The sequence below is a fragment of the Macrotis lagotis genome, chromosome 5 (genome assembly GCF_037893015.1).
Source record: "Macrotis lagotis isolate mMagLag1 chromosome 5, bilby.v1.9.chrom.fasta, whole genome shotgun sequence".
NCBI lineage: Eukaryota > Metazoa > Chordata > Mammalia > Peramelemorphia > Peramelidae > Macrotis > Macrotis lagotis.
Window position 1 is genome coordinate 82,929,325 of NC_133662.1, and position 27,513 is coordinate 82,956,837.

At 36.5% G+C, this 27,513-nt stretch overlaps 1 protein-coding gene across 3 annotated transcripts in view; it reads left to right on the forward strand.

Moving 5' to 3' along the window:
* Positions 1-3,821: 3,821 nt before the first annotated feature.
* CASP8AP2 (caspase 8 associated protein 2) overlaps positions 3,822-27,513 on the forward strand; it is a 44,784-nt gene continuing 21,092 nt past the window's right edge. For all 3 annotated transcript variants that reach the window (XM_074187163.1, XM_074187164.1, XM_074187162.1), the window contains exons 1-3: positions 3,822-3,917; positions 14,037-14,119; positions 20,621-20,689. In XM_074187163.1, the coding sequence (XP_074043264.1) occupies positions 14,065-14,119; positions 20,621-20,689 (124 nt within the window). In that variant the 5' untranslated portion in view covers positions 3,822-3,917; positions 14,037-14,064. The remainder of the gene's footprint in view (positions 3,918-14,036; positions 14,120-20,620; positions 20,690-27,513) is intronic.

A 27,513-nucleotide genomic window follows, 5' to 3' on the forward strand; every position in this document is an offset into this window, starting at 1 on the left:
ACAGAAAGTTTGATCTTCAAATACAGGACTCAAGTGAAGTATAGAGATTGGAGGAGAAGGGTAAAATATGAGGGACTTAATGATGCTGAACTACATGTATTCCTGCATAGAAAAATGATACTGATAATACTCATAAGGAACTTCTCATTTAATAGAGCACGCAGAAGGAGCTTTTATGGATGGAGCACAGAAGAGAGCTGAATTTGAAGATATAATATACTGTAAAAATGGAGTCAATGGCTAAAAGGGAAATGTACTGGGTGTAAGAGAAAGGAGAGGTAGAATAGGCTAAGATATTTTTTATAATAAGATTTTTTTTTATTACAATGACTTATTGCAATGATATGTAAGGGGGGAAGGCAAGGGGGAATGAAGGAATCTGCTCTCATGAAATGTGGCTCAGAGAGGAAACAGCATATACACGCAATGGGGTATAGACATTTAGAGTAAGGAGAAAAGGGGGACAGGGGGAAGTGGGGGATGTGAGTGATGGAGGAGAGGGTGGACCATGGGGGAGAGTGGTCAGGTATAACACATTTTCTTTTTTACTTCTTGCAAGGGGCTAGGATTTGGTGGCCTGTCCTGGACCACGGGGCCAGGTGGTTGCTGGGTCCTTAGAGTGGGATGTAGGCTTGGGGCTTCTTGGTCCCAGGGCTGTTGATCAGTCTGCTGCACCACTCAGCTACTCTACAGCACATTTAAGAAGAGGGACAGAGTGAAAGGGGAAAGAAAATATAGTATATGATAGATGGGGAAGTACGAAAGGAGGGAGTTGCAATCAGCAATGGTAATAGTGGAAAAATATGGAAGTAGCTTTTGTGATAGACTTATCATAATGTAATCCACCCACGACAGAGCTGGTAGTGTTGCAACACAGACTAGAGCACATTTATTATTATTATTATTATTATTATAATTTTATGGGTTTTTGTGAGGCAGGTGGGTTGGGTGGCTTGCCCAGGTCCACACAGCTGGGTGATTGTTGGATGTGTGAGACTGGATTTGAACCTGGGTGCTCCTGACTCCAGGGCTGGTGCTCTGTCTGCTGTGCCATTTGGCTGCCTCTATTATTATTATTATTATTATTATTATTTTATTTTATTTTCATTTTTGCAGGGTAATGGGGTTGGGGTGGCTGCCCAGGGTCAAACAGCTGGGCAATTGTTGGATGTCTAAGGCTGGATTTGAACTCAGGTCCTCCTGGCTCTAGGGTCAGTGCTCTGTCCACTGCACCACCTAGCTGCCCTCATTATTATTATTATTTTTTAATATTAATTTTATTTTTTCTCTATTGCTCATGAGGGTCTATTTTTTGGGTGGAGGGGGTATTATGTTTACTCTTAAACAAGAATATTTTAGTAATGTATAGAAACATCATTTGTACAAAAATAAATGTAATATAGAAAAAATAAAAATAAATAAAAAATAAAATAGAAATGAAAATAAAAAAGATTGATTTATTTCTACCTGCTTTATAATCACTTGATTACATATAGTCTTTAGTTTTGTTGGTGTGAATATGTCATTTTGTGGGAGGGAACTGAAACCAAAACTCATTAATCAAACACACCATCATCAGTGCCTATGCTCCCATCAAGATGACCCCTGAAGTCAAAGAAAAATTTTATGAAGACCTGGAGACCCTTATCATCAGTGTACCAAAAAAAGGATAATCTTATAATTCTAGGTGACTTTAGTAGTAGAGAAGATTCAGATTACTAGACAGGAAGGGAGTTCTTGGGAGGAATGGACCTAGAAACAGAAATAGCTATGGTCACCTACTACTGAAGATTTATGACGTTCTCATCACAAATACTCTCTTATTTTACCTAAATGCAATAAAACTTCCTAGATGTACCCCTGTGCCAAACATTGGCATCTAATGAGCCCTCTGATCCTTTATGTAAAAGTTACTAAATCTTATGTTATGCTGATCATGGTTCCTTCAAATTTGAGTTGTTTCTTTCTCACTGCTTTCAATATTTTCTTATCTGGACGAGGGAGTGGGTTTTGAAATTTGGGTATAATATTCCTGGGAGTTTTCATGTTGGGATTTCTTTCAGGACTCTGACTCTAGTATACCTGGGCAGTTTTCTTGGATTATATTTTGGAACATGATGTTTGAGCTTTTTTTTTTAATGACTTCCAGATAATACAATAATCCTTTTTTTTTTTTTTTTTTTTTTTTTAGGTTTTTGCAAGGCAGATGGGGTTAAGTGGCTTGCCCAATACCACACAGCTAGGTAATTATTAAGTGTCTGAGACTGGATTTGAACCCAGGTACTCCTGACTCCAAGGCCGGTGCTTTATCCACTGCCACCTAGCTGCCCCGATAATCCAATAATTCTTAAATTATCTCTTCTTGATCTCTTTACTGCACAATTGTTTTACTAGTGTAATACTTCACATTTTCTTCTATTTTTCAATTTTTTTTGTTTTGTTTCTTGATGTCTTTTGGAATCACTAACTTCAATTTGTGGGATAGTCAGGGAGCAGTACCCCTCAAATCACTCTATAGTTTTGTACTGAAAAAGTTGATTCTGATTAAATAAATCACATAAAATATTTTCTTATTTTCCCCCTTATTATTATTATTTAATTTTAATTTTATTTTTCCCCTTGACTTTATTGCTCATATATTGCTATATTTTTGGGGAGAGGGGGTATTTTTTTTTGTAATCTTCCTGACTTTTCCTTGATCCACATTTTCAATCACTTCCCCAGCCTTGTCCATTCTCCTTCCTTCCCCTTTTCTGTTCTCTATCAGCTTCCCCTAGTTCAGGCCCTCATTACCTGGCCTAGTCTCCCCAATAGCCTTCCAACTGGGCTTCCCTGCCTCCTCCTTTCTCCAGACCAGCCTTCTCATAGCTGCCATAATGCTTTTCTTAAAGGGCCAGCATGATCCTGTCATTCCCCTGATCAGCAAACTCTGACAGCTCCCTATTGCCTCTGGAATCATTCACAAACAGCCTTTAGACAATTTTGGCTTTATTATCCATCATCCCCTCTCCCTCCCTCTCTGGTTCAGCCTACCTAGCCTTCTTGTAGCTCCTCCCTCCTCTACCTTTGCAAAGGCTACTCCGGGCCATTCCACCCCCTCCCCCTTCCCGGTGCTAGGAATTCCTTCTTTTCTCACCCTAGTTCTTAGAATACTGTTTCCTTTAGATCTCCTTTCTAGCCCCACCTTCTACAGGAAACCTTCCCTCATTCCTTAGCCGATAATGCATCCCCTCACCTTGTCAAGGTTGTCTTGCATTTTGGTATGTATTTAATAATAAATAGCATGAATTTGAAATTTTAATAAAATTATATCAGTATCATAGACCTATTTTGTCCCAGATAAACCAGGAGCATAAGGGAATACTTAATTTTGCATTTGTTTCCTTAGCACCTGACACGTAGTTTGTCATAATAAATTTTAATAAATAATAACACACATTTAGTAGTAAGTTTCAATGATAATGGAATGCCGTGGAGGTGCAGGGAGTCCTGCTCGGGCGGCTCGGACTTCCCGCGGGCCGCCTTTGCCGCAGGGCTTTCCCGCCGGGTCCAGGTGGCCTCTGGCCCCGGCCCCGAGCCGCGCCAATCACTTTCACTTTCTGCTTCCCCCGGGGAGTCCCTCAGGCCCCGCCCCTCGCTTCCTGCCCAGGCCCCGCCTCCTTCTCGTACACTATTGACATTTGCGGGGTTGCAGGTGATACTCAGTCCCTGAGTTTCGCGCCAACTGTGTTTTTTTCCCTACTAGAGGCGGGAACTAGGTACGTGCCCCGCGGACGTGCCTCGCGTCTTCTCCGATTGGTCCCGCGCTCCGAATCCCGCCTCCGTCCCCAATCCGGGCGCTAGCATTGGTGGAGAGACCCGCAGGACGGCGGCGTCGGGAGAAGATCCTGGGCTGCTGACCCGGTACGGAGGATCGGGTGAGTCTGCTCGGCGCCCCGCGATGCCCCCTCCCCCCCAGCCCGCCTGTCCCCGGGGCGAGGCGGCAAGGCCGCCGGCCGGGGAGGGCGGTTGAGGCGCCGGAGGAGCGGCGGGAGGGTGGGGGCGCGGCGGAGACGCGGGAGCCCCGGGCGCCCTCCCAGAGTTCGGCCTCAATTGTCCGGGACCCGGCGGGGTGGGCCGCGCCTTTCCGACTGAGCCCGAGCCCGCGGGTAACCGCCCCCCGGCCTCCCCTGCAGCCCCGCGGCTCGAGCTCCGGGGCCCCGCTGCCGAGGGCCGCGGCCCCCTCCGCCCGCCCCCCACTTAGCTGGCCCGGCGCTGGGTGGAGCCGGGCCCCGGGGGGGCTCTGCCTGTTGGGCCCGAGCTAGCCGCGGTGCACGTGCCTCGGCCCGGCCCGTCAGCTCCCCGAGGGCATCTGGGCAAAGCCGCCCGGAGGAAAGGGGGCGCGGACCCCGCGTCTCGCGTCGGGGGGCCCCGGAGAGGAGCCCGGCCTCGGCCGTCCCACGGACTCGGCCACCGGCGTCGGCTTCCAGAAAGTGCCGGCCGAGTGGACCTGCCCACAGGCCGGTCTCCGAGGCGGCCCTCCTTCGCCGCGCCGGTTTAGTGCCACCCCCCGCAAAGTTGTGGGGGGCCCGTGAGCTAGCGCCAGCGCGCATGCAGGAGCGGGCCTGTGTTTACACACGCACGAGTACGAGGTGCGATCCGTCCGGCCCGGCACTGGAGCAGCATTTCGTTTTATAGACAGATCGGGATTTTATTGTCGGAGGGAAGCGCCGCGGACTGATGCAGTTTATAACATAGATCACCACATGTGTGTGTATCAGTGACTTCAACTTATGGATTGACCCGGATTTTACTGGTGTGGAGAAGCAACTCTGCCCTTTTCACTTTAATAACTTGAACTTGTTTATTATCGTGTTAGAGATTTGCCCGAGATAATTGACCCTGCTGCATTTGAACTCAGTTCTATCCCGGCGTGCACATTTTGCCTCTATAGCCGACCTCGCTGCTTCTCAAGACACAAATCTATATTGCTTTTTGGCTTTATTTTAGGTTTTTTGCAAGGCAAACGGGGTTTTGAGTGGCTTGTCTAAGGCCACAAAATCATTAACTGTCTTGAGGTCGGATTTGAACTCAGGTACTCCTGACTCCAGGGCAGGTGCTCTAGCCACCCATTGTTATAACTTTAATGCAAAGAAGTAGTAAGATACTTTGCCTTGTCTGTAGGAAAGGCCTACAGACCAGGGAGGAAGGGATCAAAAGCTTTGGAGAGAAAGATGGCATTTGATTGGACTTTAAAAATTTAGAGCAATATCACAGATAGACAAAAGGGTGCTCACTTAATGGAATTATGTGGATAAAACTAGGAAAGTAGAGAGGGGTCAGATTGTTGGTCAAACTAACTATAGGTCATACCCCTCCCTTCTTAAAGAACTCAATCTGAGTTTATTGTATATATTTGTTTCCAGTGAAAGTTTTTGGTTTAACGTTTTTTTTTTTTGGATTTTTGCAAGGCAAATGGGGTTAAGTGGCTTGCCCAAGGCCACACAGTTAAGTGTCTTGATGCTAGATTTGAACTCAGGTACTACTGACTCCAGGGCTGGTGCTCTATCCACTGCCACCTAGCTACCCACAAATCTATATTGTTATAACTTTTTTTTAGGTTTTTTTTTTTTGCAAGGCAAATGGTATTAAGTGGCTTGCCCAAAGCCACACAGCTAGGTAATTATTAAATATCTGAGGCTGGATTTGAATTCAGGCTCTCCTGACTCCAGAGCCAGTGCTCTAACCACCACGCAACTTAGCCACCCCATAGTTATAACTTTAATGCAAAGAAGTTGTTAGATGTTATTATGAACTCTGTTTTTATAATGGAGTCAATTGAGATTGAAAGTAGTTGTGATTTGTTCAGGGTCCCACTAGTATTACTGAGACAAGATTTACACAGGTCTTCATGATTTCAAGTCCAGTTCTCTGTCCATTATGTACTACCATCTAAGGTAGTGCTCATGGAAGTAGAAGAAGAAAATTCACCCAGATGCCTAGATCTTATCAGGCCATTAGGAAACTTGAGAACTTATGTAATACCAGTAATTTTTGAAGAATGCTTTCCTGTCGTTGAACAACATAAAGTATTTGAATCATCCATATTATGAGGGCAAGCATTGGTAAAGTTCGTCCTAGCAAGGGGAGAAAAGGGAATAAATGCTGGTTGATTTGACTATGAAAGTTCTCTAGTCTCAGTTGAGGAGTTTTGAACTTTTTCCAAGTCTTTAGTCTCCAAAGTCAAAAAGTTTTACAAATACAGATCTATCCTATCTTTGCTTCTTGGCAAGACTACATCACAAACAAATATTTCATTGTTATTTTCTTGAAGTTTCTGAAAAAGGGAGACTGCATAACCTGCTTATTAAGACATTATAACAGCCTCAATTAGAGAAATTTTTTTCTATTGTCTGACTGAGGTGTCTCCTTTATTTTAAGCATAGCTAGGAGCCATTCCTCAATATCATTTGCAAATATATAACTTCTCTTTATATAACTTCTGGTAGTCCTAATAAAGTTGACATTGAATTAATATTATATTTACAAAGAACATTAAATATTCTAGCAGTTTCTGTGAGGTAGGTAATATCTATAATCTGCAGATCTTAATTTTTCTAAGCATTAGTGGTTTCATGGGTTGCTGTACTGCTAAAATTCATTATGTAGTGGTTAGTCTTGCATTAGACAGCCTCTACTCCTAGCTAGAGTTTAGTCCTTGGACAAGAGGTCCGTAGTGGACCCACAAAGAAACGTTTTCCAGTTTGGCATACTTCTGACATAGCTTTAGAGAAATGGCAACCTTTATGCCACAGGGAAGCTCAGAATAGGACTTGTTAGCTTAACAACCTTCCAAGTCACCAATTAAGCTCAATAATCAGTAAATAATCAATAGTCAGCAATCAGCAGGTATTTTTTAAGTGCCTGTTAGGTTCTAAGAACTGTGTTAGATACTGAGGTTCCAGGTACCAAGAAAGGATTATCCTTAAAGTGAACCCTTCTCCCAAAGAGTTTACATGCCAGTGGGGGAGACAAACACATATTAAATATATACATCACACTTAAAATTTAAGTACAGTTGTTTTCAAAGTGTTTAAACATAGGTAGTTGGGGAGACAGGGACACAAGCAGTTGGAAGGATCAAGAAAGGCATCAACGCTGAAGATGGTGCCTTAGCTTCATCTGAAATTAAGGTCTCTGAGGCAGAGGGGGAAAAAAAGGAGTACATTCCAGGTAGGGATAATGACCAGGGGTAGAGATGGGGTATCATGTGTAAGGAATGGAGTGAAAGTCATTTGACTGGGGAGGGAAGTAATATTGAATGACCCTGTGAAGATAGGGTTGGCACCAGTGTGTGTAAGACTTTAAAAGCTAAACAGAGGAATTGACTTGAATTAGGGAAATCAGGAGATTGTTGTAAAATTCTAGGGGGAGAGGTAGAGAGGACTTGAACTAAGATTGTTGCTGTGGAGGGGCGGGTAGAGTGTGAGATGTTGTGAAGGTAGGAACAACAAGATTTAATGACTGATTGGATATGTGAGATGAAGGAAAGTGAGGAGTCCAGGTTAATGTTTAGGTTATGAATCTAAGACACTGGAAGGATGGTAGTTCCTTCAATAAAAGTAAGGAAGATGGAAGAGAAGATCTAGGAAGAAGGATAATGAGTTCATTTTTGGACATGTAGACTTTCGTTATGTCTTCTTGGGTTTTTCTGAAATCATCCCTTTCTTTATCTCTTTAGAGTAGCCTAATATTCCATTACATTCCTACATCATAATTTGTTGAGCCATTATGCAGTTCTTTGTTCAGCTATACAAAAAGAGGGACTATAAATTAAAACATATTTTTGATCTCTTTGGGCTGTGAGTCTACTATTGGTATTCACAGTTTAGTATCCTTTTGGATTGTTATTGTTTAATTGTTTTAGTTATGTCTGAATCTTTGTGACTTATGGAGTTTTCTTGGCAAAGATACAGTAGTTTGCCATTTCCTTCTGCAGCTCATTTTACAGATGAGGAAACTGAGGCAAACAGTTACTCTCTTGCTTAGGGTCACACAGCTAAGTATCTGAAGCCATATTTGAACTCGGAAAGTTGTGTCTTCTTGACTCTAGGCCCAGACTCTGTTCTCTGTACGGGAAAGGCTGGATCATTTTACAGGTCTATCAAGAGTGCATTGGTATGCCTGTCTTCCCACAGCCCTTTGATCAACCATACCTTTTTAATTTTGGTCATACTTGCCAATTTGATTGGGTGAATGAGGTGGATCTTTAATGGTTTTAATTTTTATTTCTCCTGAGAGTAGTGATTTGGAGCACTTTTCTTATGTGACTGTTTATGTATTGGGGAATAGCTCTTGCTTTTAAAATTTTGAAGTCTTTTCCTATCTATAACTTATATATCAGACCTTTATTAGAGAAATTGGGTATTATATGCATTGTTCTATTTCTCCTCAGTTTTAAGTCTCTGCAGGTTTCCTGGAAACTATACCCTTTCATCATTTTGAACAACAGTGGTATTCCATGATATTCTTATCATAATTTGTTCAGCCATTTCCCTCATTTGCCACCATAAAAAGAGCAGCTATAAATATTTTTGTACTTATGGGTCCTTTTCCTCTCTATGTGATCTCTTTGGGGGTATCAGCTTAAGTTGTAGTACTGCTTAGTCAGAGGTTTAAAATTTTTTTGAGTTTAATTCCAAATTGCTTTCCAGAATGATTACACCAATAATAATGATACTTGCTGGCATTTATGATTTAAAGTTTGCATCCATTTTACATACATTTCCATTTCCATTTCCATCCTTCTGAGATAGATGCTATTATTATCATCATTTTACACATGAAGAAACTGAGGTTGTTTAGAGATAAAGTGATTTTATCCAGGGTAACATAGCCAAGTAAGAGTGTGAAGCAGAGGGGCGGCTAGGTGGCGCAGTGGATAAAGCACCGGCCCTGGAGTCAGGAGTACCTGGGTTCAAATCCGGTCTCAGACACTTAATCATTACCTATCTGTGTGGCCTTGGGCAAGCCACTTAACCCCCTATGCCTTGCAAAAACCTAAAAAAAAAGAGTGTGAAGCAGAATTTGAACCCAGAATGTCCTAACTTCAATTCTAGCACCTATGTTATATTATGACACCTACCTGCCAGCATGACTGGCTCAAGTGACAGCTCTACTAATAGTATATGTGTCTCTTTACCTGTGTCTGTTTTCTTTTGTTGTCATCTTTGCCAATCTCTTAGTTGAGGATAGGAACTCCTTTGCTTTAATTTGTACTTCTTCAATTATTATGGTGATTTGGAACATTTTAACATGTCACTGTTGATATCTTGTAGGTCTTTGAGAATGCTTTTCCTAGCCTTTAACAATTCATCATTTGAGGAATGCTTCTTATTATAAATTTGAACCAATTATTTGTCTTGGTAATGTGCCCATTATCAAATGAATTTACTTTAGATATTTCACTCCTAGGTTTCCCTTCTAATTTTAGCAGTATCAGCTTTGTTTATGCAAAAACTTTCAAATTTTATATAATTAAAAATTGTCCATTTTATTTTTTGTAATCTTCTCTGTTCCTACTTTTGTCAGAAGTTCTTTCCCATGTCAAAGGTACATATGTGTTATGATGTGACCTTGAATATCTATATCAAAAATCCAGATGTAGTTCTTTATTAATAGTATTTCATTGTGGGGGGGCGGCTAGGTGGCGTAGTGTATAAAGCACCGGCCTTGGAGTCAGGAGTATCTAGGTTCAAATCCGGTCTCAGACACTTAATAATTACCTAGCTGTGTGGCCTTGGGCAAGCCACTTAACCCCATTTGCCTTGCAAAAAAAAAAACACAAAACAAACCTAAAAAAAATAGTATTTCATTGGTCAGGTTTGATCTTTGATGAGCTTTGATTCACTGTGATAGAGGGCTCCAAGGCTGAATAACATGTGACTGCTGCGGGATATGTGCTTATATACTAGTAGAGGAAATAGTTTGTTCTAAACTATGTTCCAGGCTGTTTTTTTCTTTTTTGGGGGGGACTCACAAACAATGTTTCAGCTCTTCAATGACAGGGAATGATTTCATGAAGCAGATTTTTACAGGATGATCTTACAGGTAAAGTTAAGATTAAGGTGACAGTTCCCCACTGCCCTGCTAGAAGACTCAAAAATGGAAGTATGTTGGGCACATTTGGAAATAAGATTTTTGAGAGGGAGATTTGGAAGATAAGGATGGAAAGTTAGGTTAATATATTTGGTATTGGATATAAAACTAAGAAATTCACATTTTAATTGCTAGACAATGAGCTATTGAAGACTTTAAAATTTTTTTTACCATTTAACTTTTTTTGGCAAGGCAGTGGTGTTAAATGACTCGCCCAAGGTCACACAGCTAGGTAATTATTAAGTGTCTGAGGCTGCATTTGAACTCAGGTGCTCCTGACTCCAAGGTGAGATGCTGCACCACCTAACTGCCCCTACCATTTAACTTTTAATATTTTTCTACAGTGGTATTAAATACTGAAAACCAGATAAGGAATAACTTTAATGTTGTACCTAACATTATAAATTTATAACATTTTCTGCCCTAGAAAAGAAGTTTAGTAGGAAGATATAGTTCTTTGGGGTTTCTGCCTTTTATTAAACTGTTCTCTAATATTCACCTTTATCCATTTTTTCTTATGCCTTTTTCTTTCTCCTTTTTGTTTTTTGAGAGCTTCAGGGGGATCTCTAGTCTCTTCAATCCAATATTTGACTGACTGTGATTAAGGGGGGGGGCCTCCAAAGATGAATAACATGTGATTGCTGTGATGGCTTATTGTAATTTATGTTAGTTTGGGTTTTTATTTTGGTATAAGAATCAGAAACAATGTTTTAGCTCATCAATGACAGTATAACTAGTCAGGAATGATTTCATGAAACAAATGATACTACTTGAGCTGGATTTTACAAGATGATCTTAAGGTTAAAAATATGGTCCCTACTTTCAAGAACCTTACAGTTTTTTTCTTTAAAATGTTTTTTAATTTTATTTTTTCCCCAGTTACATGAATGTTTAACATTCATTTTTTGTAGAATTTTGATTTCCACATTCTTTTCCCTGCCTTTCTTTCCCTCCCCCTTTTCCAAGACACCAAGTGATCTGATATAGGTTATACATTTACAATCACATTAAACATATTTGCCTATTGTTCTTATTGTGAAAGAAGAACCAGAACAAAAGGAAAAAAATATTAGAGAAAAAATAAAATAAAAAAGTAAAAATGGTATGCTTTAGTCTGTAGTCAGATTTCATAGTTCTTTATCAGGATGTGGTTGACTTTTTCCATCACAAGTTTTTTGGAATTGCCTTTGATCACTGCATTGTTAAAAAGAGCTAATAAATAAATCATAGTTGATCATCAACAATGTTGCTGTTAATGTGTACAATATACTCCTGGTTCTGCTCACTTCATTCAGCATTAGTTCATGTATTTCCAAATTTTTCTGAAATCTGTCTGCTTATGATTTCTTACAGAATAGTAGTGCTCCACATTCATGTACCATAATTTGTTCAGTCATTTCCCAATTGATGGTCATCCTCTCAATTTCCAGTTCTTTGTCACCACAAAAAGAACTGCTTTAAATATTTTTGTACTTATGAGTACTCTTTTGGTTTTTGTGATCTCTGGGATCTAGTATATTGCTGGATCAAAGAGTTTTATTGCCTTTTGATTATAGATCCAAATTGCTCTCCAGAATGATTGGACTAGTTCACAACTCTACCAGCAGTATAGTAGTAGTAGGACAATATTTCCTATTTCCTAATAGTCGATAATCTCAGAGGAAAAGTAATAATGATGAAGGACTTGTATAAAGATGAACTTTGAGATATACATATTAATAATAAAATCATGTCACTAGGTAACAAAAAAGCATTTGAAAAAAACATAACATTTATTTCTCTTGAAAACACAAAACAGGGGCGGCTAGGTGGCGCAGTGGATAAAGCACCAGCCCTGGAGTCAGATTGACCTGCGTTCAGTCTCAAACAGTAATGACCTAGCTGTGTGTCCTTGGGCAAGCCACTTAACCCCATTTGCCTTGGAAAAAACCTAAAAAAAATATAAAGAAAAGACAAAATAGCATTAGTTAGCATGGTAAATACTATTTATTTAAAATTTAGACCCAACAGCATATGTAATGGACAAATGCAAGAATCAAAGATATTCATTACTATCACTCTTATTTGATGTTGTACTAGAAATACTAGCTTATAAGGATGAAAGAAGAAAAAAATTGTAGAAATAAGAAATAAACTATATTTTTTTGCAGATGATATGGTCTATGGCAAGATCCCTAAACATTTAGAAATAATTGAAAAACTTAGTAGCTTCAACTTTGTTGCAGGATATAAAAATAAATCCACACAAATCATCAGCTTTTCTAAAATACAGCAGGAAAAAATAGGGAAATTTCATTCAAAATAACTGCAGCAGGAGCAGTGAGGTGGTGCAGTGGATAGAGCAATGGCCCTGGAGTAAAAAGGACCTGAGTTCAAATTTGGCCTCGGACATCTAATAATTACCTGTGGGACTTTGGACAAGTCACTTAACCCCATTGCCTTGCAAAAACAAACAAAAAGACTCAGGCCAAAATAACTGCAGCATATGTAAAATATTTAGGAGTCCACTTAATAAAAGATATAATTAAATGAATAAAATTACACTTTATAGAAATAAAGGTCTAAATAATTAGAGAAATGTGTTTACTCATAGTTTAATCCATGAGTTATAGTGTAAAATGATCATCTCAAATTGATTTACATATTCAGTGCTTTATTATTCAGCCCTTCGAAGGTTTACTTTGGAGAACCAGGGAAGAAAAACAATAAACATCATATAAATTAGAGGTATCAAACTAGGGCTCAAACTGTTGGAATGTAGCTGAGATTAAATTATAATTTATATTAAGGTATAATTGAGAAATATTTAACAAAATAAATGAAAATGCAAATAAATGTTAATTTGTGGTTTTAAAGTCAGCAGTCTGAAAGCAATTGTTTCTGTTTGAATTTGACATCATTGATATAGAGGAACAGAAAAGTCTGGAGTCTCAAGAGAAATGATGAAAAAAGGAAGGAAGCATGCCTAGAAATAATACCTTGTCTCAAATTATACTACAGAATTCATCACTGGTTTAAAAAGTCAATGAGTGGATCAGATTAGATGTACAACATGCAGATGCAAGCAAAACAGAACAATGTTTTATAAACTGTAAGATGGCAACTATTGTGAAAAAAAACTGTTGGGGAAACTAGGAAAACATTAGATAACATTAATATAATTAAGTAGAAATGATATTTGAAAAGTGAATCTTCAGATAGAAAGTGATATAAGTGTGATCTGACAGTTATTACATCATCAAATACTTTCATAGTGACAATTTGTTGTATTTCATATTACATCTTGGAACATTTACAATTTTTTCCCTCAGTTTTTTTTCTTTTAATAAAAATAAAAATATTTTTTCTTTCACCTTGTTCCCCTCTGCATTGGGTGAAAACAACAGATACACAAGCAAAACAAATTCCTTCATTGTCCATGAGCAAAAGGTATCTGTCTCATTCTGCACCCCGAGATTGTTACCTTCTTGGAGTTGTTTCCCATGAGGCCTTTTAGAGTTTTGGTTGTTCTTTGTGTTATGGTGTTTATTTCTTTGTTAATATTATTTTTTGAAAGCATTTATGTACCACTCACACATTTATATAGTACTTTGAAGTAAATAAATATATAAATGTCTACTATTTTTACTGTTTATAAATTTTAAGAAACTTAATAATAGATTTCTCTCCCCCAATTTTGTCCTTTGTTCATAAAAGGTGAGGTGCTACTCTAAAAGTATAATTCTATCTTAAATGATATGTTTAGTGATTTGTTGCTAGTTGGATGATGTCAGATGGTATAAGTGCTTTCTTAAACTTAATTTTTGAAATTGTTGCTATATATAAATCTGAAAACTATATTTCCTGGATTGTGAAAAATTAATTTCATCAACTAAAATATGTTCTTAAACAAATTATAGATGGGGAACATCAAAGGTGATTAAGATCATGGCAGCAGATGATGAAAATGGTGATAGAACAGATTTATTTGATGTCCTCTTGGGTAAGACAATCTAATCGTTAAGTATTTTTCTGAAAATTTGTTTTCTTATTACAAAGTCACTAAGTGTTTTTTTTAGTTATATTTTCACTTTTTAATGTGTGCTTTGAAATGATGGATTTTGGCTAATTGATGACTAATTTTTATTTATTAAAATCAAATATATACTTGCATATATGTATAGTTATTACTTTGAAACAAATACATTTTTAATGAGGTGCTCAGTGGGGGGAAGTTTTTTATGGGAATGAACCCCAATGAAAATAAATATCAAAAATGTCTAATACAAAAAAAGTAACTTTATGACTAGCAACATGAACATAATTTTCAAGTACTATCTGTTCATAAACTTTGGTGATTTTTGGCACACGAAAATTTTAATCAGAATTTGAAAACATTAAAACCCGCTGTAGATAAATGCTGTTTTATCAAATATAAAAAATAGTTCTGTACAGGAATGCTATTTCAATAATCCTGCAAAATAATAATGCACTCTTTGGGCTAGATTACTAGTAAATATTAGGCTCTTAGACTCTGAAACTATATTCTTTTTAGTAAATGATAAAACAGAATTTTCTGCAACTTTATTTTTTTGCCATCAGATAACATTAATTATTTACCATTTCCCTCTGAAACTTTATTGGACCTCCAGAACTTTATTGAAGGAGGTCATCTGCTATTCTTCTAGAAAGGATCATCTATACTTGTTGCATTTCTTTCCTCATCTCCTTGCTTTTCCATTTTTTGCGATCTTTTTTTTAGCCTTTCCCCATGATTGAAATCTCTTTCTAAATTATTAAACTGTTAAAATTAATGGCCATTTTTTTTAGTCTTTGTTCTTTTTGACCTGTCTTAAGCTTTTGCTTATCTGATCATCCCTCTACCTGAATACTCTCCTCTCTTGGCTTCTGTGACAATGCTGTTAGAAACACTTTTGACACAGTTAAGCAGCAGCGGTTTATTGTAGCAAGAACTTAGAGAAATCCTATGATTCTGGCCAGAAATGGACTCCATTCCTCAAAGGGAGTGAGAACCCCGAGTGCAGAAGCAAAAAAGATTTTTATGGGATTAGTGTGATACAATTCCTTTAGCCCCCTCCCTTCCAAGAATTAAATAGGTCCAACTCTCTTCTGGATTACATTCTACCCAATAGGCCTTTCTTTATTGTATTCTTTTCTCTTCATGCATCCTTTATTATGTAAATTAAGCTTAATTTTGTGAGGAGTATGCAAAGTAATATGTATAAACCTTTTTAAGCAGGTACAGTCTTTTCTTAGGTCATTGCTAAGTTTCCCCTTTATTCTTCCCCTTTTGCTGCTGTTTTTGTTCATTCTTCTCTAGCTGCAGACTTAACTCCTTTATTTGATCTTGTCTGGTCCTGATTAAGTGTTTCTCCAAGAAGTTATGAAAAGTTAACTCTTACATCATTCTGACCTTGTATGTCTCATCTATTCATGTTTCTCACCAAAGAGTTGTGGAAACTAAACTTGTTTGTTGCTTACACCATCCTGACCTTGTTTGTCTTATGATTAAATGTGCAGGTGTGGAAACTTAATTTTTTTTTTATTGCTTACAATACTGTTTCTTCTCCATCTTTCTGTTAGACTATTTATCATTAATGTTTCCTTTGATGGACCATCTCCTACCAGCTCAGCATGATGTCTTCCAAGGATGCGTCCTTGATCGCTTTCTCTGAGCAATTTCATCAGCTTCCATGGGTTCAGTTGTTATTTCTTAGTAGATGATTCCCCAGTCTACATAGCCAACACTTATGCCTCTCTTGGATCCAGTTCCACACTGTCCAATGCCTGTTGGGCATACCCACCACTGTCCTTGTTTTTATCTTCCCAAGTTTGTAATTTTGAAGTTATCCTTGTTTCTTCTCTGTCTCTCTCTCTCTCTCTCTCTCTCTCTCTCTCTCTCTCTCTCTTTTGGTTACTCCTCCATGTCCAGACAGTTGTTAAGCTGTACTGCTCTTAAACTTTCTTTATATCATGTTACTGTGTTCTGGCTTCCACATCCAACTGGGCACTCCAACTCTATCCTTGTGACTTTGAGCTTCTGATTAGTAAGGTTTCATCATTTTTTTGCCTGTCTTGGGCCCCAGCTTCCTGACTATCTTCAGGCCATGTCACTGTATGTGTCACTACCACCCCCTTCTCATCCCTTTTCACCTTTAGCATAAAAATTACCATTATGGGAAAAATTAGCCAGACTTCATTCCACTATTCCTCTGATTTTGCTGATCAGATTTTCCTTGTCACCTCTTACCTAGATTTTATGTGTCCCCCCCCCCCTTTATCATATAAGGTTTTTTTTGAGGGTGGAGACTGCTTTACTTTTGGTATTTGTGTCAAAATTGCTTAGCAAATGTGTGGCATGTAGTAATTGCTTAATAGATCCTTTATTCAATTACTCTAATTCTGTTTTTCCAACACCTCAGTCCCTGTTGTCCATTGTATGTGGCTATCAGCCTAACTGCATTACCTCTCACACTAGTTCTCTCATTTTATCTCCCTACTTTATCTCTTCTCCCTTCAATCCATTCTCCACACAGATGCCAAATTGAAACTGTTAAAACCCAGGACCCACCATGTCATTCCCTACTAAAAAACTTTCAGTGGCTTTCCATTGCTTTTAGTATAAAATACAAGCCTATCAACTTAGCATTTACTGATCTTCTTGATCTGGTTCTCATTTACTTTTCCAGACTTACTTTTCTTACCCTCTTTTATGTGCTCTATGTGCCAAACAAACCCACCAATTTGTCATTAAACTTACTATGCTATCTCTCTTTGTAACTTTACACCAGCCATATCACTTCACTAGAATATACTTTTACTTATTCCTTCTTTTAAAATCCTTAATGTATTTCAAGACTTAGCTCAGGTGCCACCCGCTATGTGTGAACCACCCCCTATGTGAAACCTTTCAAATTTTAAAAATTTATGTACACGTATGTTGTATCCTTCAGTAGAATATAAGTTTCTTGAGGGAAGGGATGTTTTATTTGCTTTTATATTTCTAGTGACTTACATAGTGCCCATTACAAAAGTGGCACTAAACAAATGGTCAATTGAATAATGAGTGGTCTTTATTTTAAAAAAACTCCACAGGGGCAGCTAGGTGGCAGAGTGGATAGACCCTCGGCCTTGGAGTTGGGAGGACCTGAGTTCAAATCCAATCTCAGACACTCAAGAATTGCCTAACTGTGTGACCTTGGGCAAGTCACTTAACCCCATTGCCTTGCAAAAAAAAGCAACTAAAAATCTCCACATTCATCTAGCCTAATTGAGAGGTATGAAGAAATGAGAATATGTACAATATTTATACCTCTCATCTACTAAGACTTTCTGAATAATAATTTACTTTCCTAAATATTAGGCATCAATTTTCATTTATTTGATGGATCCAGTGATTTCTTTTTTTAAATTACATGTGAAGATAATTTTCAGCATTCAATTTTGTAAGATTTTGAGTTTCACATTTTTTTCCCTTCCTCCTTTCCCTCCCCCCCAAGACAGCAAATGATTTGATATAGGTTATATATATGCAGTCATGTTAAATGTATTTCCATATTAGTTGATACAATGATTTCATCATATGTTTACACTGTTTCTACAACCTTCTCATCCTATTTAATATCTATGTTTTTCTGTCAGCCTTGGCAGTGGATCTACCCAATTACCTAGAAGCCTTCTGGTCTTTCTCCTTTCTTTTTTTTTTTCCTTAATTTTTTTTTAGTTTTCTTTTTAGGTTTTTTTTTTTTTTTTGCAAGGCAATGGGGTTAAGTGGCCTGCCCAAAGACCACACAGCTAGGTAATTAAGTGTCTGAGGCTGGATTTGAACTCAGGTACTCCTGACTTCAGGGCCAGTGCTCTATCCACTGCTCCACCTAGCTGCCCCCTAGCCACCCCCTTAATTTTTTAAAATTGATTTTATCACCTTCATTTGCCACAATCTCCATCTTCTAGTGATCCTCACTGAGCCATAAATAGATAGGAAGAAAGAAACCATCCCTTGCAGCAACAAATAAAGAGAAAAATGGTTTAACAAATTCAGCTATTAGATTAACAAAGTCTGGCAATATATGGAATATATTATAACTATAGTCCCCTACCTTTGTAAAGAAGAGAGTTCATTTTTCTTAACTCTTCCAGGACTAAGCTGGATGATAACAGTCAGTATTCTTTTTTCTTTTTGTTTTTTTGGGTTGACATTGTTATGGTCTTTTTTTATGGGGCCAATTTTTATTTTTATTTATTTATATTATATAAATATTTTATTTGTTTTCCAATTATATACAATAGTAGTTTCTATCATTTTTTGGTAAGGTTTTTGAATTTTTTTTTAGGTTTTTTTTTCCAAGGCAATGGGGTTAAGTGGCTTGCCCAAGGCCACACAGCTAGGTAATTATTAAGTGTCTGAGACCGGATTTGAACCCAGGTACTCCTGACTCCAGGGCTGGTGCTCTATCCACTGTGCCACCTAGCTGCCCCAAGGTTTTTGAATTTTACACGTTTTTCCTTCCCCTTTCTCCCCCCCCCCCCCAGAAGATAATTTTTACATTGTTTCCATGCTCTACATTGATCAAAATTGAATGTGTTGAGAGGAAAAATCATATTCTTGAGGCAAAAATAAAAGATTAGAGATAGCAAAATAATGTAGTATATAAGATACTTTTCTTTCTCTGGATACAGATTGTATTCTTCATCACAGTTACCCTAAAATTGTCTTTGATTATTACACTGATGGAGTGAGCAAGTCCATTAAGGTTGATCCTCACCCTCATGTTGCTGTTAGGGTGTACAGTGTTTTTCTGGTTCTGCTCATTTTGCTCAGCATCAGTTCATGTAAATCCTTCCAGGCTTCCCTGAATTCCCATCCCTCCTAGTTTCTAATAGAACAGTAGTGTTCCATAGTGTACATATATCACAACTTGTTCAGCCATTCCCCAATAGATGGACATTCACTCAATTTCCAATTCTTTGCCACCACAAACAGGGCTGCTATGAATATTTTTGTACAAGTGCTACATTTTTACCCTTTTGCATGATCTCTTCAGAGTATAGACCCAGTAAATAGATGGACATTCACTCAATTTCCAATTCTTTGCCACCACAAACAGGGCTGCTACGAATATTTTTGTATAAGTGATACATTTTTACCCTTTTGCATGATCTCTTCAGGGTATAGACCCAGTAGTGGTATTGCTGGATCAAAGGGTATGCACATTTTTATTGCCCTTTAAAGGGGCATGATTCCAAATTGCTCTCCAGAAAGGTTGGATGAGTTCACAACTCCAGCAACAATGTGTTAGTGTCCCAGATTTTCCACATCCATTCCAACATTGTTCATTGTCTGAGAGGTATGAAGTGGTACCTCAGAGATGCTTTAATTTGCATTTCTCTAATCACTAATGATTTAGAGCAGTTTTTCTTATGTATAGTCATAATTTTTTCCCTGATTCTTAGTATGTATGTATATCTTCCCTCTTCTCTAAATTCTTTTCATTTATCCTTTCTTTTATTACAATAATATTTCTTTGCATTCATCTTCAATCATTTGCTTAGTTATTCTCCAATGTTGGACATCTACATTATTTCCATTTCTTTGCTACCACAAAAGTTACTACTGTGAATGTTTTATTTTTGGCCTTTATGAACTTTTATTTCTGTCTTTGTTTTCTTCTAATCTCTTAAAATTTCTATGTTAATTAATTGGTAACATTACACTATAATATCATTTTGTTTGTCTTATGGAATTAATCATACCAGAATTTTTACTTATAAAGAATATTTTTTCCCCTTATTTTTCTAAGCTTCTGAAGAGATAGTAATAAGGAGGGAAAAGTTTTTAAAATGTTAATATGGTCACCAACAAAAATAAAGAGAAGTTAGACCAGATTACAGATATAACTTCACAATTTTTATAACATTGCAAGCATAAATGCATATTTTGTTTTGATCTACATATTTAACTGTAAAGAATCCCAATATATTATGACTGGTGCTATTAAAAGGGAACAATTATAAAATAAGCCTTAAGATGGAAATATTAAAATTATCTGAAATAAGGAAAAGTAAGTTAGATACTAGACATCATTTTGATCTCTTTGATTTTCTCATGGATCTCAATTTATAAAGAATCTAATCATCTTAAACTGAGAAAGAAAAATATATTCAAATTCGATTTGTAGCAAAACTGTATTTGTACTTTGAATTTGATGCTTTTCCAGTTTGGATTGATTTGAAATGTAACAAGCTCTCCCTAATGTATAGTATTCTTAATTGTACTTTCTTCAAACTCTTCTCCAAAAAGTTTCATAAGTAAATTCTTTAACATATAACTCAGTGCCAGGTGGGTTCATAAGAAAAGTTTTTTGTCTGTATTGGGATTAAACTTTTCCCTTGTCTTCTTCAGGGAATACAGTTGTGCTAACATTGTTCTGAAGAGCATTGAAAAGTAAGGTTTTCACTATACATTGCTTTTCTTTCCTTGCAGCTTCTCCTCTTAAGAATAACGATGAAAGTTCATTGGACATTTATGCTGGGTTGGATAATACAGTAACTGGTAAGTTAAACGTATAAAATAAAAATATGTAGGCCCATTGTGTAGTCATCTTTAAGATATGAATAAGAACTCTTTGCCATTTGTCTTGCATTATGAATTGCTCATAAATAATTTGGTTTTCTTTAAGTGACAACTTATCATTGCTGTTGTTCTTCTGGTTCTTTTCACTTCACTCTGCATCGATTCATCCTACCCAGGATTTTTTGAAATCATCTCATCACTTAGCAGGTTGTGGTGACTGACTTTTTAGATTTTTTTAAATAAATTTTTAAAAAATTTTCAACAAATATAGAATAAGAAAAGAAAAAATATTATCATGTACACATTATGAGAAGATTCAATATAAAATTATCATTTCAAGAAAGCCCAGATAATAAATACTACTCATTGTATTCAGTACTGTTCAGCTTTTCTTTGCTTCTTGTAAGTTTTGTTTTATTCTCTGCTGTGCACTTTTGACTTTATTCTCTCCTCCCCCTCTAAAGGCTGCAGTACATTTCTATGCATATGCATACATATGCATATAATATACATAGGTATTTATGATGATACACTAATATTCATATTCATATATGTAAGCCTGTACCATGTTTGTTTCTACCTCACATCTATTTCTCTGAAGGTGGACAGCATCCTCCTTTAAGCCTTTCCAAATTAACCCAACTCATCATTTTCTATACTCTACAGCAATATTCCAACCCAGTCTCACATTTTTGTCTAAGGGATTGTCCATGAAAACCTCTTCCCAATTTTCTTCATTCTTTCCATGCTTAACTGCAGATATCTTAGATGAAATTTTCTGTTTTACACTTCAACAATGCTCTCACCTTATAATATTATTTAAGGTTCTATATTAATGAATGTTTCCTTCTTTTGAATGCATAGTTTCTGACCCTTTTTTCTTCCAAATGATCTTTGTTGTTTTTTTCTAACTTAGAAAGCTAATTTTTTAGTAATTTAATTGGGATGTCATTACATAGATAAATTAGGTCATTTTTTTTATTATATTGGTTTTTACAGACCCATGAACAGTAAATACTATTTCAGTTATTTAGATCTTATTTAATTTTTTATAAAAAGTGTTTTATGTTTATGTTCATATAGTCCCTGTGTCTGTTTTGGCAAGTTATACTCAGATATTTTATGCTGTCTAGTTATTTTAAATATTGAAGACATATAGTTTAGTTTCCCTATTTTTTCTTTTGATTAAATCTATTTTAATTTTATTGAAGACATAGTTTAGTTTCCCTATTTTTTCCTTTTGATTAAATATATTTTAATTTTAATATTGTCTGAGATCATTACTACCCTGCTTCTTTTACATAATAAATTCTATTCCTGATCTTTTTTCCCCTAATGTTTGTGAATTTCTCTAATTTTTATAACCTGTCCTTAAAGCAATATATTGTTGAATTCAAATTTTTAATCTCCTGTAAGTTTCTACCCTATAGGAAAATTTATCACATCCACATTTTAAACTATAATTACTTGTTATGTATTTTTCTCCTTCCTAATTTTTCTCACTGTCCTCACCCTATTCCTGTCACTCCTCTCTCCTCTGTTTTAACTTTATCTGCTACCTTGCTCTCCTATTCTTTTTATGTACCCTCACCTACACGAATACCTCCCTTATTCTTTCCCTCCATACTATCCCCTTTACCCTCTTGTTTATTTCTGAATTTAGAAGATTTTTATATCTTTCTGGATAGATAGATAGATAGATAGAGAGAGAGAGAGAGAGAGAGAGAGAGAGATATTTGTGGTTTCCTCTTTAACTTCTTCCCAATGAGCTTAGGGTTTCAGCACTACCTGCTCTCTCCCCTATTATTATTAGCTTTTTCTGAATCTTTCTCCCCTTTTTTTTGCCTGATTTGTAGGAGAAATTTGCTCCTTTTTATTTCTCTTTACACTTTTTTTTTTAAAGACTCATTCCATCATACTTAGCTCAGCCCAAGCCTTTCTTTCAGACTACCCAAATAAATATGACAGTGATAAAGGAACTTATATTTTCAAATATGAAAATTATATAATTTGCCGTTATGGTCCTTAATATTTATTTTTATAATTTCCTGAATGTTATTTCAAATTTTCCCATAAGTTGTGCTGTTTTTGTCACAAATAATTGAAAGTCTTTCATTTTGTTAAATGTTCATTTTTTCATTTGGTTTTATATTTTTCTGAGTAAGTTATCTTTGGTTATAATCCCAGCTATTTTGTTCTACAAAAGATAATATTCTAAGACCTATGGTCCTTCAGTGTAGTAGCTGCTAGGGTCTTCTGTAATTCTTATTTTAAAATTTTAATTAATTTTTTCTAGTTATATATAAAAACAATTTTTAACATTCTTTTTAAAACTTTGACTTCTAAAAGGCAGTTAGGTGATGCAGTGGATAGAGAGCACTGGCCCTGGAGTCAGGAGGACCTGAGTTCAAATATGGCCTCAGACAATAATTACCTGGCTGTGTGACCTTGGGCAAGTCACATAACCCCATTGCTTTGTCAAAAAACCCAACAAAAAACTTTGATTTCCAAATTCTCTCCCTTCTGCCCCCTCTCCCTCTGTAATTGAGAAAGCAATATGATATGGGTTATATTTGTATAGTCATTCAAAACATTTCCATAATAGTCATTTTGTGAAAGAAAATATAGTTGTGTTTCTTTACCCCCCCCAAGTAAATAAATAAAAAAAGTATGCTTCAGTTTATGTTCAGACACCATCATCTCCTCTGAGGATGGATAGTGTAGTGTTTTTTATTATAAGTTTTTGAGAGATGTCTTGGATTTCAACATTGCTGAGAAAAGTTAAGTCATTTGCTTCCTATTGTTACTTTGTATAATCTTTATAGCTCCATGATATTTAAATTGGCATTTTTTTGATTGTTTCCAATCTTTTTTACTGAACCTGGGAACTTTGAACCTTGGCTATGATATACCTATAAGTTTTCCTCCTCTTTCTTTTTGGCAAGGTAATGGGATTAAGTGACTTGCCCAAGATCACACAGCCAGGTGAATTAAGTGTCTAGATCCGATTTGAACTCAGGTTCTGTTGACTCCAGGGCCTGTGCTCTTTCTATTGTGCCACCTAGTTGCCTCCTGGGATCTCTTTCAGGTGGTGATCAGTGTATTTTTTTTCTATTTCTGCCTTCCCTTCTTGTTATAAATCTTCAGGACAATTTTCCTTAATAATTTCTTATAAATTATATTTGACTATTTTTGTATTATATCTCTTCAATTTGTGTTCTCCAGATCAGTTGTTTTTCTGATTAGATGTTTCACATTCTCTTCTATTTTTTTTTTCTATTTTTCTTTTGGTTTTTTGCAAGGCAATAGGGTTAAGTGACTTGCCCAAGGTCACACAACCAGGTAATTATTAAGTGTCTGAGACTGAATTTGAACTCAGGTCCTCCTGACTCTAGGGCTGGTACTCAATCCTCTGTGCCACCTAACTGCTCCTGATTTTGTTTTCTTATTTCTTTGAGTCTTAGAATGTCATTAACTTCCCTTTGCCCAGTTCTCGTTTTCAAGGAATTATTTTTTTCCTTAACTATTTGATTTTCTACTTCAGTTTGGCTGATTTTTTTTTTCATAATTTTCTTGGGTTCCTTTTTTTTCATTATTTTTTCTTGATCTTTCTTATTTGGTTTTAAAGTCATTTTTAAGTTCTTTCAGGAAGTCTTTGTGCTTGGTACCATTTGACATTTCTTGTTGAAAAGGAATAACTTTTTTCAATTTGCATTATTATCCTGTGAATATAAATCCAGATCTTTATCTCCATCATAGCTATCTATTTTTGGGTTCTTCCTCTTTTGCTTGCTTATTTTTATCAATTTTTTGTTTTATTATTATTATCATTTTTCTTTTTTAGGGTTTTTTTTTTTTGCAAGGCAAATGGAGTTAAGTGGCTTGCCCAAGGCCACACAGCTAGGTAATTGTTAAGTGTCTGAGACCGGATTTGAACCCAGGTACTCCTGACTCCAAGGCCGGTGCTTTATCCACTATGCCACCTAGCCGCCCCATTATAATCATTTTTAAAGCAGCTATCAAAGTTCCAGTTCTCAGGTTTGGGGAGTAATGCCCCAAAGCTTCAGTTTGACATTTTAATGTAAATTTTTTTTAAATTAAATTTTATTTCATTTTTGTCAAACATTTTTTTTCTTCTTTTAAACAATAAGCATAAACAGGAAGTATTGGTCATTTCCAACATGTATGTCTCATTCTCCATATTAGTCCTCCTCTTATAACATAAGGGGATCTGGCTAGATGGAAGAAAACACATTGACAGTAGGAAGAAGTAACAGTTAACAGTGAGGGGTGATAATGAAAAACTGTAAAAAGTAGCTAACTCAAAAAGCTTGGTAGTGGGGTGGCCAGGTGGTGCAGTGGATAGAACACAGGCCCTGGAGTCAGGAGTACCTGAGTTCAAATCCGGCCTCAGACACTTAACAATTACCTAGCTGTGTGGCCTTGGGCAAGCCACTTAACCCCATTGCCTTGCAAAAACCTAAGGGGAAAAAAAGCGTGGTAGGTTGAGGTTGTTTATAGGGACATTTGCAACTTTTGATGATGGCACTGTATGACAATAAATGAAAATCATTCAAATTATTTTAATATTCATAATTACTATTTTATCAGTACTTATGTCTTACATCCTTCAATCTTTATCCCATTTTATATTATGACATAGTGGAATGCTACCCTTATGTAATTATTTATTTTTGTAATTTATTATCTTCCATTCCTACTTTATATACTTGCTGGAGCAATCATGTAGCTTGAGACCACTACAGATTTTTATATATATATATATATATATATATACATATATATATATATATTTTTTTTTAACAAGTGTCTTGATTAGTCTTTTATCAAATTTCTCAATTTCCTTTATAGCTGTTTCAAATCTTCTATTTTCTCTAAAGCCCCCTATTCACCAGTATAAAGCTATAAGCTTTTTTTCTGTGAAGATTGAGGTCCTCTAACCCTAAATCCTTCAGCTTATCTATCTATTCTTATAAATTTTATGAATTTTTTTTACTTATTTTCTCTTTTAGAGAAAGGGTGATCCTTCACCTTCCCTCTCATTTCTTGCCTTTTCTTTGACCCTACTTCATGAGAAATTCCTCTGTACTTCTCTTTTTTGATTCTTTCCTCTCAACCTTCAGACATAACCCAGCTTTTTCTTATCTTTTTCAATTTTTGCCTCTTCAAACAATGCTCCTACTTTTGTAACTAATAGGCAAAGTTCCAGTTGGATATTTTGTAGTGCTTGATGGGTATCTCCCCTGGATGTCCTAACTGAACTTTTTATTTTTCCCTCAAATCTGTTTCTTCCTTTTTACCAAGATGGTAGTAATCATGGCACCACACTTCAACTAGTCGCCTACTGTGACTCTTCCCCTTCCCTCATTCAAGATACCCAGTGTAGTATCAACTCCTTGATTTAAAATTTTAAATTTAACTATCATCAACCACAACAAAAATTTATATAAATAACAAAATTAAAAATGGTTGTACATAATTCCAAATTATTTGCATTTCCTTTTTTTTACTTTGGTTGTAATTATCAAGGTTATATAGTCCTTCTTGTCCACTCTTTTTCCTCTAGTTTATACTTTGTAATTCATCCTTTGTGCTGCTGCTTAAATAATCTTTAATGCTCTTATCTGGTTGTAGCCTATTCAGAAAGCATCACTGATTCCTTAATGTACACCCAAGACCTGACACAGTTGGTTTGTCTTAGTTTTCCATTTTTATTTCATAGTACTCCATATTCCAACCTGGTTATATCACTCTTCAAGGTTTTTGTCTTTCCTTTTTTTTATCTGTTCCTGCCCTCTTGTGTTGTCTTCTATGCTTTTGATCTATCATTTGATCTATCGTTTCCTCTAAGTTCAAGATTTAATTTAGGTGCCACTTCCTGGGTTTTTTTTGGGGGGGGGTGCCACTTAATTTAAATGAAGCCTTCCTTCATTCTTAGCTGAACATGATTACTCCATTAAATTTTTTCAATAACATATAACCCAGACCAGAGATGCTTCCAAATCTTTTAAAATATAATGAACCCCATGGAGTCAGCTAGGTGATGCAGTGGATAGAATGCTGATCCTGGAGTCAGGCATATCCAAGTTCAAATTCGACTGCAGACACTTGATATTTACTAGCTGTGCCACCTTGAGCAAGTCACCTAAGCCAGCTGCCTTGCAAAAACCAAAAAAAGATGAACCCCTTTGACTATGATTCATTGACAAAGACATAAGTTTTCTGTGCATTTATAGTATATACAGATAATGTTCAGTTGTATCAGTTGTGTGTAGACTCTTTTTGACCCTATTTGGGGTTTTCTTGGCAAAGATACTAGAATGGCTTGCCATTTTTTTCACCAGCTCATTTACAGATGAGAAATTGAGGCACTCAACTGAGTGTCACACAACAAGTAAGTATCTGATATCAGATTTTAATTTTCAGTGATGAGTTTTACCAACTTCAGGCCCGACACTTTGGCACTTCGCTGTATAAGTATATGTAGATATGTACATGTACATATAGATACACCTACATCCGATAAAAGAGGTTCATTGACCCCAGGTTGAGAATTCCTGGTCTCTGCTTTTCTTATGCACATATCACATTTTCTCTTGTTTAATGGATATTTATGTGTCTCTTCCCACTGCTACCCTCATTTGATTGATCTTTAATTGCCAGTATGACAATATGATATTGCCAGTATGACATTTATGACCATAAATATATTTCCAAACTTAACAAACTCTTTGTTGTAGAGGTTGAACTGAATAATCTTTTTAAGTTCCCTTTCCTCTCCT